General features: G+C 41.5%; 1 protein-coding gene and 1 long non-coding RNA gene across 5 annotated transcripts in view; one reads left to right on the forward strand and one right to left on the reverse strand.

The window, feature by feature from the left end:
- Positions 1-15,193, forward strand: part of LOC6612570 (neurogenic protein mastermind) — a 60,298-nt gene extending 45,105 nt beyond the window's left edge. For 2 of the 4 annotated variants that reach the window (XM_032725006.1, XM_032725007.1), the window contains 7 exons: positions 10,100-12,004; positions 12,097-12,861; positions 12,947-13,125; positions 13,447-13,639; positions 13,705-13,910; positions 14,008-14,227; positions 14,360-15,193. In XM_032725006.1, the coding sequence (XP_032580897.1) occupies positions 10,100-12,004; positions 12,097-12,861; positions 12,947-13,125; positions 13,447-13,639; positions 13,705-13,910; positions 14,008-14,227; positions 14,360-14,620 (3,729 nt within the window). In that variant the 3' untranslated portion in view covers positions 14,621-15,193. Of the gene's footprint in view, positions 1-3,881; positions 5,352-9,028; positions 9,141-10,099; positions 12,005-12,096; positions 12,862-12,946; positions 13,126-13,446; positions 13,640-13,704; positions 13,911-14,007; positions 14,228-14,359 lie in introns of those variants that run through there. The other 2 variants (XM_032725004.1, XM_032725008.1) reach the window with 2 other exon arrangements.
- LOC116802036 lies at positions 560-3,479 on the reverse strand. The gene is made up of 2 exons (XR_004362433.1): positions 1,513-3,479; positions 560-1,417 (listed from the first exon to the last, which is right to left on the reverse strand). It is a non-coding gene; the product is annotated as an uncharacterized LOC116802036 (long non-coding RNA).
- Positions 15,194-15,748: the final 555 nt, after the last annotated feature.

A 15,748-nucleotide genomic window follows, 5' to 3' on the forward strand; every position in this document is an offset into this window, starting at 1 on the left:
ATTATGAAACTGCATGTAAACTGTATGTATGTATGAATGTATTATGCCCCAACTTTTCGATACTCATTTTGATCTCGCTCTTTTCTCTGCCCTCTTGAAATCCTCTAAAAATAAACTAATTTCCCCTGCAGTTTCGTTTTAATTTTATTTTTTTAGTCCTAAACAATTCCATTCTGTTGAGAATTGAAATTTTTGTCAAGATTTCTCACCTATGAATGTACACAAAAAAACAAAATGGGGAATATTATTCATTCCAACAGATGCGGTAATGTTTCTGTTCTTGCTCCCTTGCCTTTTTTTATATGTTTTTTTGTTGGCAATTTTCGGTATGTTTTGCTTTGCCGGGTATATTTATACATTTGTGATAAACAAAATATGTATATTTCACGTCGACACTGTCGGTTACCTCATATGAAATATTTGACTCGGCCAGCAAATAAGAAGCGCATTTAACAATATGCCACGCCCCTCGCCCGTCGTCTGGCCCAAACGCCCAATCGCAATAATATCGGTAACTTATGTTTAACTTTGGAAGACTAAATAATTCAACACAAGTAAATTTACAATTAATTTTCGACATTTATTTATTGAACTTTGACATTGTAAAGTTTTCACTGAGGATTTGATAGGGTATTCAACTTTTCGTCTTTTGCTTTCCGTCCGTCATTCGTGAGTTTTTATTTTGTGCGAATTTTCTTTTCTGTGGTCTTTTATTATTATTACTACAGTTTTATATATTTTTTTGTGCAAACCGTACTCTGCCGACGTCGCTGCCACTGCCAGCGCTGTCGCTTTGACGATTTGCACTTTGCGTTGCGCTTACTCACAATCAAATCTCACGCCGCATTTTTAGTCTCAATAATAACTGAAACGAAAAATACGCGCAGCCGAAACGAAGCGCAAACCAAAGAGTAGAGCGCAAGAAGCAAGGAAGGCAAACGGCGAACAAAAACGCAAAACGAAAACGACGACACGTCGTCAAACGTCAGTTGCCTTTTATTTATTTTATTCCGCCACTCTTTCTTTTGTGTCCGTTCATTTTTTTTTTGTTCCATTTCTTTATTTCCCAATGTTTGTATGTGTATGGATGTGTATGGATGTGTGTGCTGATTGTTTTTGCATTTCGCGTTTGCTCAAATAGTAAATTAAACTGTTTTTAAGTTATCCACAAAAAAAAGGTCGGGGAGGGTGTGAAAAATAGAGGAGGCGAGAGCAACTCGTTCTTCGTCACTCGCTGCGTTTTTTGTTGTCGTGGGTCGCCGTCTTTTACACTGACTGGGTCGCTCTCTTTCTCTCTTATCCCCTTCTCACACCTCATTTGCCTGTTCTTGTTATAGTTGTATTTGTTGGTTCAGCATAATTAGACGACTCTGCGAGAGTAACAGTGCTGTCAGTTCAACGGTTTTCCCCGCCAGATCTAATTGTAAGACAAATGAAATTTACCATTATAATTTACATACTTTTATTGACGTCGAAATAAAAAAAATATTAAGCCGATTTTGTTATACAAACCGATATAATTTTTATTTGAAAGCTCTACATAAGATATGAGCTTCCAAATCCATCCATATTTTATAAATATTTATTCCAAATGTAGCACAAATAATTATATTGAGCAACACTGTTGCTCTCCACTTTTCATTGTGCTGTTTTGTTTTTGGACCTCTTCGCCTCTCCCACATGACGTTCTCTATGTTTTTTTCGCCATTGTTGTGTTTCTACATTCGCGGCATGTTAATTTGTTGATTCTCGTTCTCAATGTTTTTTTGTAGGTTTCTTTTGTTTTATTTGTCATACTCGCCGTTTGTTATCAAAAGGGAAACAACAAAAGGCCAACGTCAAGCAAAGGCAAACAGATAAACGTCGAAAGCTTGTCGCATATTTAAGGTATTTGCCTGGTTTCATCTCGTAAAGCTTTTAAACATTCTAACTAGTTATGCTTTCCATTCGTTCCGTCTTCTTTTTTCTAATTGATTACGCGTTTTTATAGAATTTCTGATCGGAAATGCCGAATTAAAGTCTAATTAGGGGGGTATGCAGAAAATGTAGAGGGAAAAAAGCAGATTTCGATATTTATCAAATAATTTCTCTTATCTTTTTCGGTTGACCCAGATGATTGAAATCGTATAAAATTCTTTTAAATCTTGCCTTTTAACGTGTTCGATAACATATCCCTTCATATGTTTGTTCGTGATTTTTTCAATCTTTTTTCACCTCTTCTTCTTTATCTATCAGTGTCTCTGTTTTGCTCACTTTGCTTTGCTATTTTTCTGATTGTGCGACAACTGCTTAACAATTCACAATTATGTACATACATACATATGTATGTACGTATAGATCTACAGTAAATCCTGGGATTGTATTTATTGTGACGCCCAAATTTTATGAATTTTATGTAACATCAAAGACAACAGAAATAGTAGATCTAGAAACTATCTACAAGATCAAAAAGATCTTTTGGAATTGTGTTTACTTCTTTTAGATAGATGAAATAACTCTCGCGTTTGTTTTGAGGAGATTTTACTGTCGTTTCGTGTGCACATCTGACTATGTAGTGTCCGTGTGTATTTGTTGATTGACTCAACTTGACGACGGAGACACACGCGCGCCCAATTCACAAAACTTTTGTTTTATACACCGAATCTTTTATTTTCTGTTTTCTTATTTGTTATGCTGTGTGATTACGTCAGCTGGCATTTGGTTTTTAATTTTCGAAGACCTGGGAAAGCATATACAGACAAACACACAAACACTCTCTAACTCACTCATATGAAAAAAAAAAAAAAGGAGAAAACAGGTACATAAAAGTGTGTAGAAAAATTTAATCATTTTGCTCTGGCACAGTTGTTGTTGACTTGTTTCTGGTGAAAGTTTCACAAATCAAATGGAGGAAAAATCAGCGACGAATCGCAAAAAAGTGCAACACAACTCATCCATTTAAAAGTAAAAATCGCTGAAAAATCCTAAAAAAAAAAGAAAAAAAAAGGGAAGAAACCAGGGAAAATTGCAACTTAGAGTTCATTGATTTTCTTTTACTTGTGAAAAACCGAAATATGCAAAAATGAGTATTTAACCTATGACCAATACATACGTATGTATGTACACCATCTACACCAATGACTTTATTTGTGTATGTGCCAATTTCATTTATCTTCTCCCTTAATATATCCCAAAACGAATGAAAAAAAATAGACAGAGAATGCATAAAAGTGCCTACAGCCCGCATTATTTCTCTGTCTCGTTTTTTTTTGTCCCCCCTCTCTGTCTTGCTTCATCACCTGTCATTGGCAAGGCAACCGTTAGCTTGCATTTTGTCGGCGAAGTAACGGCACAAGTATTGCCTTCTCTCTTTCATTTACAATATTTGTGAAAATACTAGAAAATGAATCGATATTTTTTTTATTAAAAAGTGTCATGATTTTGAGTTTTATTGTTCTTATTTATTTCTCCTAAAAACGTGGTAAAGTGTATGTACATACATGACCATACATTTCTATTATTCCATAAACAATAGTTTTGTTGTGGCTATAATTGTGATAAAACAACAGTGGAACAGATTAATACGAGGGTTTTCTTTGTTGCGGTTGCTTTCGATTACGAAATGTACATACATGTGTATGTATGTATGTATGTGTGTATGTATATGCGTTTTGTATGTGTTAATATTTGCATTCTTAACGTGAGCTGCGCAAATTGAACGAAATAATAAATGCAGCCATCAAAAAATAAAAAGTCAAACGAAGCTCATAGATTTGGATATAAAAATGACTTAAACTACATATGTATGTGAAATGATTTACAGATATACCCCGAATAAAATGCTGTGGATAAGGGGATTAAAAAATATGTAATTGCATTGCAGTTAGCGAATGTGCAAGCTTTCTAACGCCGAAGTCAGCGTGGGCAGCGCAGTCAGCGGTCTTGCCAACAAGAACAAGCGCGAAACATCGCGAAGCAACGAGAGCATGGCAGAGCCGCAGAGCAGCAGAGCAGCAGCGAGAGGAGCACCGCTGAGAGCAGAGAGCAGAACGACATTTCGGCTGCAGACGGCGGTGGTGTCGGTGTCGTTTTGGTTTTGTCGGCGGTTGCTAAACACAATTTAAGTTCACTCGGTTAGCAGACATTACACACTGCCTGCTCTCATACATATTTACGCACTTGTATATACATGCAATGTGTCTGTGTGTGCGCAAGAAACCAGAAAAAACGAAAAGTACAACATTCGTTGAGTCGCGTTCGGCTTAATTTTTTTTTTTTGTGTTACCGTGTGTGTGTTTGTGCTTTGGATTTGCCAATTTTAGCCGACTGGCTCTCAGTGTCGAACTTAAACTTAAAGAGCGAGCAACGTGACGTGTCGCCCAGTGTCGCTTAAAATTCGCGCACACAACTTCCTACTACAAAAAATCGAAAGAAAGAAGGAGAAAAAACGTTAAAGGCGAGACTTGTTTTTTTTCTTGTGCATCTCTGTGTGTTTGTGGATGTGTGAAGAGAAACAAAGAGAGGGAGATAGACGGAGAGTCGCAAAGCGAGAGAGCTAGAGCAGCTGATTCAGCCGGCAAGTGTCAGCTGTTTCGAGCCTGAGCGAGATAGAGCTAGTTTAGCGCGGCGAACATGTTATGTCTTGTACGCCGTCTCCTCTTTGCGGTTCATTCGCTCTAGCAATGCTCCAGCAACAACAGCAACAACTGGAAATAAGAGAAGCACAGCAAAGGCAACAACAGAATTCGCGTTTACAACTAAATAACTATTATAAAGATATACCCCAAAATCAACATCATATGCAAAACTGTCAGGATTTTCTACAAGTTGAGCAAACCGTAGAAATAAACAAGTTGCATTTTGTACAAAAAACACAGCAGCAACAATGTTATATGCAACAAATTCACCTTCATCAACAACAGCAACAAAGGCAAATCGTTGATTATAAGCGTGTCAATGAAAGGGCGCACATGCAACACACACAAATATCATTGCAAAGTCAGCAAAAAATATCAGAATTGCTACAAATACAACGTTCAGCAAGAAAACCAGAACTGTTGCAAATACCAGAAATACTACAAAAACAGCAATTTCAAACAGCTCAACAAAAGCAAACGAAAAAGCAAGGTGCAAATACAGCAACGATAACATCGTTTAACAGCAATAGCAATAGCAACAATAGTAGCAGCAGTTGCAAGAACTACAATAACACTAGTAACAGCAACAAAAATAATATCGACAATAATAGCAGCGGCCAAATAATGTTAGCCTCTGCCAGCGCCTCTGCCTCCGCTCGGAAACGCAGTCGCAGCACGAGTAACGGCAGCAAAAGCAACAACAAAACTGCCAGTGGCCGCATATTTACAAAAAGCGTGAGTATGTTTGGTTGTTTTTCCTTTCTTTTCTTTCCGTCTCTCTCTTTCCCTCTCTCTGTTTACATTGAGCTGTTTTGTCCGTGCACGTGCTAGACGATGTAGAGAGTGAGGGAGAGAGCGAATACAATAACAGCTCATTGTGCTGAGCGTCCAGCCTGCGTCGACTGCGACACCAGCGTTAACAGCGACGCTTGCAAAATTGGGCCACAAAAAGCAACAAAAAGAAACTATGTTAATGTTAACCCGATGGGAATTAATAAATAAAGCAATAAATCGCTTGGGAAAACAAAAATAGAAACGCGGATAGGACACCCATAAAATTTTGAAATTTCTGATTAAATAGAAACGCTTTAGAGACTCGTAATAATTTTAATTTAAACCCTTTTGATACGAATAATGGACAGAAAATTGAATAGATAGCTGAACCTAACGTTGATTTGTGGCGAAATAAATTCGTAATAAAGAAATACAATACTTATTTTAATAAAACCAAAAAGTTGAACAAATAAATAATAATTGGTATAAAAATCGAGCTCGAAACGCTGAGATTAGTCGGAAATCCATAATCAAAAATTTCCCACAAATTTATATCACCATCACCCCTTACTTTTTTAAAATGGGTAAATTAAGTGCTTTTTATTGCAGCACCAATTCATTTCCCCCTTTTAGATAATGTTTATATTTAAATTGCCAACAATTTCAATAGCTTAAATTTAAAGAAACAACAACGACATTTATTCATTCATTTTTATAGCGGAGCAGATGTTATATCGCTCTCTCGTAGCTTAATCAGCCGCTCTCGTGAAACTTCGTGTCCTCTTCGGCTCGTCATTCGGGTCTAAAAATAAAACAGCATGTGTGTGTGGCCGCTCTTTGGTGCCATTTGTTGTTGTGTTTTTTGTCTGTAAGCAAAAGGCAATGAAAACGAAAATTTGCGTGACGTCTCTCGACCTTGACTCATCGACGTGAACTGTTAAACTGCGCCAGCAGATGCGGCGCGACTGAGAGCCGACAGCGCAGTCGAGCCGAGTCCGAGTTGCGGTTCGATGTATTTTTGCTGTGCTTTTTCTGATGTGTGTTTGTTTTTGCTGTTTTACTGCTTTTTCTTTTGTTTTCTTTGGCTTGAAGTCAACGTCTCTTGCGGGACAACAGCAAACCAGTTTAAAAAATACACGCTTACATCAACATTGCCTTATCAACAAAATTGCCAAAAAACCCGAAAAGAAACTGGTTCGCTTAGTATTTCCTTCCTTAATTGCAACTTTGCAACTAGGAGGTACTAATTCTTGAAATATTATTTGGGAATAATAAATATAACTATTTGACTGTAAATAACAGCATAACATAACAGACTTTTCAAGCACTATTGGAATGTATCTCTTCATAATCATATCTCATCCTAGTTTGCTCGTCCCGTCACTTCTCTCTCTCTCTCCGCCATCCTCTCGCACTGAGATTTTCTCTCAATAAGAAATGCATATGCGTAATGCATGTGAGTTCCGTTGGTTTTCAGTGCCACACCCACGCAACGCCCAACCACCCACTTGTGCCCGTCTTCCGGTTTCCTTCCCATCTTTCTCTGCTACCCTTCCCTTTTTTTCATCCTTCCAGGTCCATTCCCTATTTGTTTTGTGTGGAGAGAAAAATTAACTTTATTTTTTTCTATTGATATCTGATAGCTTCTATACAAAAGAAATTCAAAGTAATTAGAGTGAATCAAATTAAATGTATAAATTTCCAGTTCACTTAAACTTTTATTTTTATTTACACAATTTTACATCGAGAGACCTAATTTTTGGGCTGTGCAATTCCATTCCATCTCGGTCCGCATTTCCATTCCACATTGGCTCCTCTGCTCTTTTCGCATGCACCTCTCTGCCTCTCCCTTTCGCACTGCCCCTCACTCTCTTCTCCCTTTCGCACTGCAGTAGCATAATCATCATCATAGATTTATCTCATTCGCGCCCACGTGAGGCAAAGGCACGGCCCAAAAATTAAGTCGTCGTCGTTTGTCGCTTTGGGTTTTGCGCTTCTCCTTCTACGTCGGAACACACTTCTTGTTCTGCTTGGCCCCCTTTTCCGAACCCCCCTCGTTATCGTCAGCTCATTTTATCGTCTCGCTTCTCGTTGTGCACGCTTATTCTCGGTTTTTCAATTTTTCTCAGTGTTGTCAATTTCGTGTTTCGCTGACCGTTACAATTTTCATGCATTAGCCATATTTGGAAAAACTTTTTTGTTAGTTCGCCCCACAGCTTTTCCTAATGCTTCCGTTTGCTGCTGCCTGCCTTCTCATTCTCATTCTTTTGGTATATCGTTTGGGAATGAACGGCAACCATGCGACAGCTGTTGTCAAATGATAATGAGGGGTGAACTGAAGAGAAACATGCTTTCATTTTAGATCTTCAACATTAAGGACACCGCTGAATTTCCAATATTAATTTACGTTAGATTAATAAAAATTTTAGGGAAGTGAAGTTCAACAAAACGAAATGTTTCAAATTGTATTCACATTCTCCTTCTTGCAACGTAAAAATTTAATATTTATATTCTATGCTTTGTATTATATTCCTAACCAATTAAATGCAAACTGACCAATGGAACGCGTTGCACTACTTTTTTTTCTCCAATCCAATCAAAATTATTTCTTTGATTTTTGGAGTTCCCATTTAGAGTTGATCATATGGCTATTCCATAGCAACATAGTCTATATATATAATGTATTTCGTTCGAAAATTTAAAAAAAAAAAGAACGATTTAAATTGTTTGACAGTTGTGTTCTTAAAACCTCTAGCTAGTTTTCCAGTTATCTTGATCCTGGCTGTATTACTTCTTTTTCCATAGTCGAAGGGCAGCACTGTTGCCATGTTGTATTTGTTTGTGGTGTTGTGGAAATGGCGCCCTCTGCCAGCGTCGTCGCTCGCGAATTGACAAAGACGCCGGCTGTCTCTCTGTCACTCCCTCTCTCTCTCTCTCTCTCTTGGACTCCTCTCTTTTCACTCCCCACGGTGTCCCCACCCCTCTTCTACATCATTCGGCTAGCAGCAGCTGCTTTCCGTTTTGGATTGGAAGTTCGTTGGAATGGAAGGCAGCAGCGAAAGAAGAAGAAGAAGCTGCAACGCCGCGAAGCTGGCAGCGCAGCTTGTATTTGTAGTTGTAGTTGGCGGCGTGTGTAGTTTGCTTTCGCTGTTGTTTTTAATCGAACGCGCGCACGGCAGATGCGCAGAAAAATATTTATCACCCAAAGACAAAATAGGAAAAAAAGCATTCAATATAGTGTATAAAGCAATCGTGATAATTTTAAGTGTACTTTTGTCCGTTTTCGTTTCGGTTTCTTTTTCGTTTTCGCAAATAAGCGAATAGTTACACTCGCTCTTTTGCTCGTTCCGTCGCACTCTCCCTCTCGCCGCTCTTGTTCTTCCTCTTGGCTTGCTAACTCTCTGTGTGTTTGCACCTTCTTCTTTCTTTCGCTCCGCTCATTACCATTTTACAAACACACAAGCACACGATGAGAGCGACTGCAAAAAAATCGGAATAAACACGGTTATAATATATATATACAAATAAACCATATATATGTGTTTATGTTATGTATATATACATAAAGGAAAATAACAAGGCAAATGTGAAAATAAGTGCAAACTGAACGAAAAGACAAAAATAAAACAAAAGGAAAACCAAATGTGATAATATTGTAATAGAATGTGAAAAGCAAAACACACACAAATACACAACTCACGCACTTAGCCACGTATGTGTGTGCAGAAAAATATGCGGCGCTTAAAAAAGGTGAACGGGAATTTGACTAAAAAATTGTACCATTAAAATACAATTTTCATACTAAAAAAAAAAGAAAGTTTACAGAAAATTGAAAACGAAAAGTGAACCAGTGCAAAAAAAAACAAACAGGAAAGGGTCATAGTAGCCATTTTCATTTCCAGTAAAATTGTTCAATTTTTACATTGTCTGCGCTTTGCTTTTTAATAAAACATTACATACACACATACAAATGCCGCTGCATTCTGGCTCTCTTTCGCTGCTGTTATTTCCCTCGCACTCTTGAGCACGCAACGCATGCCGCAGCCGCGCTATTTTCGTCCCGCTCGCACCCGTGCACTTATTTTGCACATTCTCCTTTGCTGCCTCTTCTGTTACCACCGCTCGGGTTGCCACCTAGTCGCGATTTCCGAATATCGTGCATGTGGCAGCACTATCTCACCCAAAGCGAAAGAGAGGGCGAGAGCAACTGCAAAACGAAAGAAGCAGCGGAGCAAAACAAAAGCGGCGGCAGTGTTGCAAAGTGCATAAAGCAGTCAGTGAGAGACGGAGTGTAAATTTTATCAAAAAGCTAAACGAATAAAATTCCATCAAAGAAGAAAAATAAATAAAAGAAATCATTATTGTTGTGGCAAACATATATTCACACCATTCCATACGATAAATGCATTGAATTGTAGAATTAAACCATTGCAGACGTAAAAGAAATGTTTATTTTCGAACAGTTTTGAGTTTACAACAAAGAAAATCAATTATTTTAATAATTTATGTATTAAAAATTATTCGATTCGCTGGCAAACAAAGCTATTTAAGATTCGAAAGTTCTATTTTTTTTCGTTATCAAAGAATGAGCAAAAAATTCTTTTCGAAATGGCAACGTCATGTGCAATTAAATAACGCACGTTTATTTTAATAGTATTAAGTATTTTAATCCAATACTTATAAAAATATTTTTTTGCTTTGTATTACAGATGTCCCCCGGCGCCCATTTGCAGATGTCCCCGCAGAATACTTCGTCCCTAAGTCAACACCATCCACATCAACAGCAACAGTTACAACCCCCACAGCAGCAACAACAGCATTTCCCTAACCATCACAGCGCCCAGCAGCAGTCGCATCAGCAACAGGAGCAACAGAATCCCCAGCAGCAGGCGCAACAACAGCAGCAGATACTCCCACATCAACATTTGCAGCACCTGCACAAGCATCCGCATCAGCTGCAACTGCATCAGCAGCAGCAACAACAACTCCACCAGCAACAGCAGCAACACTTCCACCAGCAGTCGCTGCAAGGGCTGCATCAGGGTAGCAGCAATCCGGATTCGAATATGAGCACTGGCTCCTCGCATAGCGAGAAGGATGTCAATGATATGCTGAGTGGCGGTGCAGCAACGCCAGGAGCTGCAGCAGCAGCGATTCAACAGCAACATCCCGCCTTTGCGCCCACACTGGGAATGCAGCAACCACCGCCGCCACCACCTCAACACTCCAATAATGGAGGCGAGATGGGCTACTTGTCGGCAGGCACGACCACGACGACGTCGGTGTTAACGGTAGGCAAACCTCGGACGCCAGCGGAGCGGAAACGGAAGCGAAAAATGCCGCCATGTGCCACTAGTGCGGATGAGGCGGGGAGTGGCGGTGGCTCTGGCGGAGCAGGAGCAACCGTTGTTAACAACAGCAGCCTGAAGGGCAAATCATTGGCCTTTCGTGATATGCCCAAGGTAAACATGAGCCTGAATCTGGGCGATCGTCTGGGAGGATCTGCAGGTAGCGGAGTAGGAGCGGGTGGCGCCGGAAGCGGGGGAGGTGGCGCTGGTTCCGGTTCTGGAAGCGGTGGCGGCAAAAGCGCCCGCCTGATGCTGCCAGTCACCGACAACAAGAAGATCAACGACTATTTCAATAAGCAGCAAACGGGCGTGGGCGTCGGTGTGGCAGGTGGTGCGGGAGGCAATACCGCTGGCCTCCGAGGATCACATACGGGAGGTGGCAGCAAGTCACCCTCATCCGCCCAGCAGCAGCAACAGCAGCAGCAAACGGCGGCACAGCAGCAGGGAAGCGGTGTTGCGACGGGAGGCAGTGCAGGCGGTTCCGCTGGCAACCAGGTGCAAGTGCAAACGAGCAGCGCTTACGCCCTTTACCCACCAGCTAGTCCCCAAACCCAGACGTCACAGCAACAGCAGCAGCAGCAACCGGGATCAGACTTTCACTATGTCAACTCCAGCAAGGCGCAGCAACAACAGCAGCGCCAACAGCAACAGACTTCCAATCAAATGGTTCCTCCACACGTGGTCGTTGGCCTTGGTGGTCATCCACTGAGCCTCGCGTCCATTCAGCAGCAGACGCCCTTATCCCAGCAGCAACAGCAGCAACAACAGCAGCAGCAACAGCAGCAATTGGGACCACCGACCACATCGACGGCCTCCGTCGTGCCAACGCATCCCCATCAACTGGGATCCCTGGGAGTTGTTGGGATGGTCGGTGTGGGTGTTGGCGTTGGAGTAAATGTGGGTGTGGGACCACCACTGCCACCACCACCGCCGATGGCCATGCCGGCGGCCATTATCACTTATAGTAAGGCCACTCAAACGGAGGTGTCGCTGCATGAATTGCAGGAGCGCGAAGCGGAGCACGAATCAGGCAAGGTGAAGCTAGACGAGATGACACGGCTGTCCGATGAACAAAAGTCCCAAATTGTTGGCAACCAGAAGACGATTGACCAGCACAAGTGCCACATAGCCAAGTGTATTGATGTGGTCAAGAAGCTGTTGAAGGAGAAGAGCAGCATCGAGAAGAAGGAGGCGCGACAGAAGTGCATGCAGAATCGCCTCAGGCTCGGACAGTTTGTTACCCAACGAGTGGGCGCCACATTCCAGGTAAGAATTAAGAAAATATGGTATTATTATTATTGTTGGTGGCCTCGCTAGAATCTAATTGTTAACGAAAACATTTAATCGTAAATTTGCAGGAGAACTGGACGGACGGCTATGCGTTCCAGGAGCTGAGTCGGCGGCAAGAAGAAATAACCGCTGAGCGTGAAGAGATAGATCGGCAGAAAAAGCAGCTGATGAAAAAGCGTCCGGCGGAGTCCGGACGCAAGCGCAACAACAACAGTAACCAGAACAACCAGCAGCAGCAGCAACAGCAACACCAGCAACAGCAGCAGCAACAAAATTCCAACTCGAACGATTCCACGCAGCTGACGAGCGGAGTTGTTACCGGTCCAGGCAGTGATCGTGTGAGCGTAAGCGTCGACAGCGGATTGGGTGGCAATAATGCGGGCGCGATCGGTGGCGGAACCGTTGGTGGTGGCGTTGGAGGTGGTGGTGTTGGAGGCGGTGGTGTCGGAGGCGGCGGTGGACGTGGACTTTCTCGCAGCAATTCGACGCAGGCCAATCAGGCTCAATTGCTGCACAACGGCGGTGGTGGTTCGGGCGGCAATGTCGGCAACTCGGGCGGCGTTGGCGACCGCTTGTCAGATCGAGGAGGAGGAGGTGGCGGCCTCGGCGGAAACGATAGCGGCAGCTGCTCGGACTCGGGCACTTTCCTGAAGCCAGACCCCGTATCGGGTGCCTACACAGCGCAGGAGTACTACGAGTACGATGAGATCCTCAAGTTGCGACAAAATGCCCTCAAAAAGGAGGACGCCGACCTGCAGCTGGAGATGGAGAAGCTGGAGCGGGAGCGCAATCTGCACATCCGAGAGCTCAAGCGGATTCTTAACGAGGATCAGGTGCGCCTAGTTTCACATTGTGCCCATTTCCTACATTCCACTTCTCTTACCTTTGGCTATATCTATCTCTCTATGTACCTTTCAGTCCCGCTTCAACAATCATCCCGTGCTGAATGATCGCTATCTTCTGTTGATGCTTCTGGGCAAGGGCGGCTTCTCAGAGGTCCACAAGGCCTTCGACCTGAAGGAGCAACGCTATGTCGCATGTAAGGTGCACCAATTAAACAAGGATTGGAAGGAGGATAAGAAAGCTAATTATATCAAGTGAGTAGTAAAACAGAGCAGGAAAAGTCAATGGGGGAATGCAATGCCAATTGGTTAGACAATAAGGATATAGTTTTCTTAAAGGTCACGTTAGCTGCTGCTGCTGTGATGTATTAAAAATATCATGGTACTTTTAGATCAGACTTTTTGCGTAGATGATATATATTTTTGGTGCAATACATCTTTCTATCAATTATAATTGTATCGTAAAGTGAAACAACACACACTTTAGTAGGGATAAAATGTAAAAGCTCAGCTTTATATTCATATACATATACTAAAGTCTTCCTCTTTTGAAACCCTCGCTAACACAAAATTCAGACACGCTTTGCGGGAATACAACATTCACAAGGCACTGGATCATCCGCGGGTCGTCAAGCTATACGATGTCTTCGAGATCGATGCGAATTCCTTTTGCACAGTGCTTGAATACTGTGATGGACACGATCTGGATTTCTATTTGAAGCAACATAAGACTATACCCGAGCGTGAAGCGCGCTCGATAATAATGCAGGTGAGTTCGTTAAAAATCGCAAAAACAATTCAACGAAAATAAACAAATCAAATTTCCTCGCCCAGGTTGTATCTGCACTCAAGTATCTAAATGAGATTAAGCCTCCAGTTATCCACTACGATCTGAAGCCCGGCAACATTCTGCTTACCGAGGGCAACGTCTGCGGCGAGATTAAGATCACCGACTTCGGTCTGTCAAAGGTGATGGACGACGAGAATTACAATCCCGATCACGGCATGGATCTTACCTCTCAGGGGGCGGGAACCTACTGGTGAGTTATTGGACCACGTTGTTGTACCAAATAACCAATAGATTCGAGGACCCATTATTAATGTGTAAATTGTTTATATTTAAAAAAAAATGTTCAGGTATCTGCCACCCGAATGCTTTGTCGTGGGCAAAAATCCGCCGAAAATCTCCTCCAAAGTGGACGTGTGGAGTGTGGGTGTTATCTTCTACCAGTGTCTGTACGGCAAAAAGCCCTTCGGTCACAATCAGTCGCAGGCCACGATTCTCGAGGAGAATACGATCCTGAAGGCCACCGAAGTGCAGTTCTCCAACAAGCCAACCGTTTCTAACGAGGCCAAGGTGAGTTGTCTCTGACATTTAAAACAAAACAGAGAGCTGTGTTGTTAAGTTCTTATTATTATCATTATTGTTATTATTATTATTATTATTCTTATTATTCTTATTATTCTTATTATTATTATTATTATGCAGAGTTTCATTCGGGGATGCTTGGCATATCGCAAGGAGGATCGCATGGATGTGTTCGCACTGGCCAGGCACGAGTACATTCAGCCACCGATACCGAAACATGGACGCGGTTCGCTCAATCAGCAACAGCAGGCGCAACAACAGCAGCAGCAACAACAGCAACAGCAGCAGCAACAGTCGTCGACGTCACAGGCCAATTCTACAGGCCAGACATCGTTCTCTGCCCACATGTTTGGCAATATGAATCAGTCGAGTTCGTCCTAGCTGCCAACCAAGCGCAATTCGAACTCATAATTCGCCGCCGCCGCAGTAGCAGCAGCAACATTAGCTGCCAGTCAACAGCAACTTCAACACCAGCAACAGCAACTCCAAATCCAGCAATACCAGCAGAATCAGCAACTTCATTTGCAAAACAGCAGTAGCAACTATGCGGCCACGCTTCTAGATGCAGCGGCCTTTTGCTACGAAACCGTGATGGATGCAGCCCACTTCCAAAACAACAATAATAACAGCACCATCATCAAGAACAATATGCAGACAATGCCGGCAAACGCTGCCAATGCTGCTGCAGGGGGAGGGGGAACACCGACCTATCAGGGGAAATACAAGCGCTGGCAGCAGCAGCAGTTACAACAGCAGGCGCAACTCCAACAGCAGCAGCACAAGCTGCTGTTGCAGCAAGAGCTGCTCTAAAATATGAAGGGAATTATGACAAGCGAGTTTAAGAGAACGAGGAGCTGCCTGCAACACTGCCGCCGTCAGCAATAACAACATCCGAAGAAAATTCACAGCGAGTCGCAAAGCATCAACAAACAAAGGAAAAAACGCAAAAAAGGATTATAAAGACGCAAAAAACAGGGGACATTTGCAATGGGAAATAACAAATGATTGCATTATCTGCTGGATTATGTTTGCGGTTCAAACATTAAAATTACACTTACTCATACACACAAGGTAGACACTGCAGACTAATTTTGCCTTAAAAGAAACAAAACGAATAATGTTAATTGTAAATTTTCACTTTGTGTCCATGCATAGTTACTAGTAATGATGATATAAATGTATAAATATATATAAAATATAAAAATTATATAAATATATATTTATATATATATATATATATATCTGCATAAACATTCAAGCATACTAGTAAATCTTTATAAATATATTTATATATATATATTTATCTCTTCCTTGTAACGCTTTTAATCGGAAAAAACATCCCAATTATATTTTAATTCAATTTGAGATATAAAAGTCATTTTTGTTTGTTTTGTATCAAAATCCAAAAAAAATTGATTTAAAAATAAAAGTACCATAGGCATAAACACCACACACACACAAACACACACATATATATATATATATATATACATATATATATACATTTGT

This window comes from Drosophila sechellia, chromosome X (genome assembly GCF_004382195.2).
Source record: "Drosophila sechellia strain sech25 chromosome X, ASM438219v1, whole genome shotgun sequence".
Taxonomy (NCBI): Eukaryota; Metazoa; Arthropoda; class Insecta; order Diptera; family Drosophilidae; genus Drosophila; species Drosophila sechellia.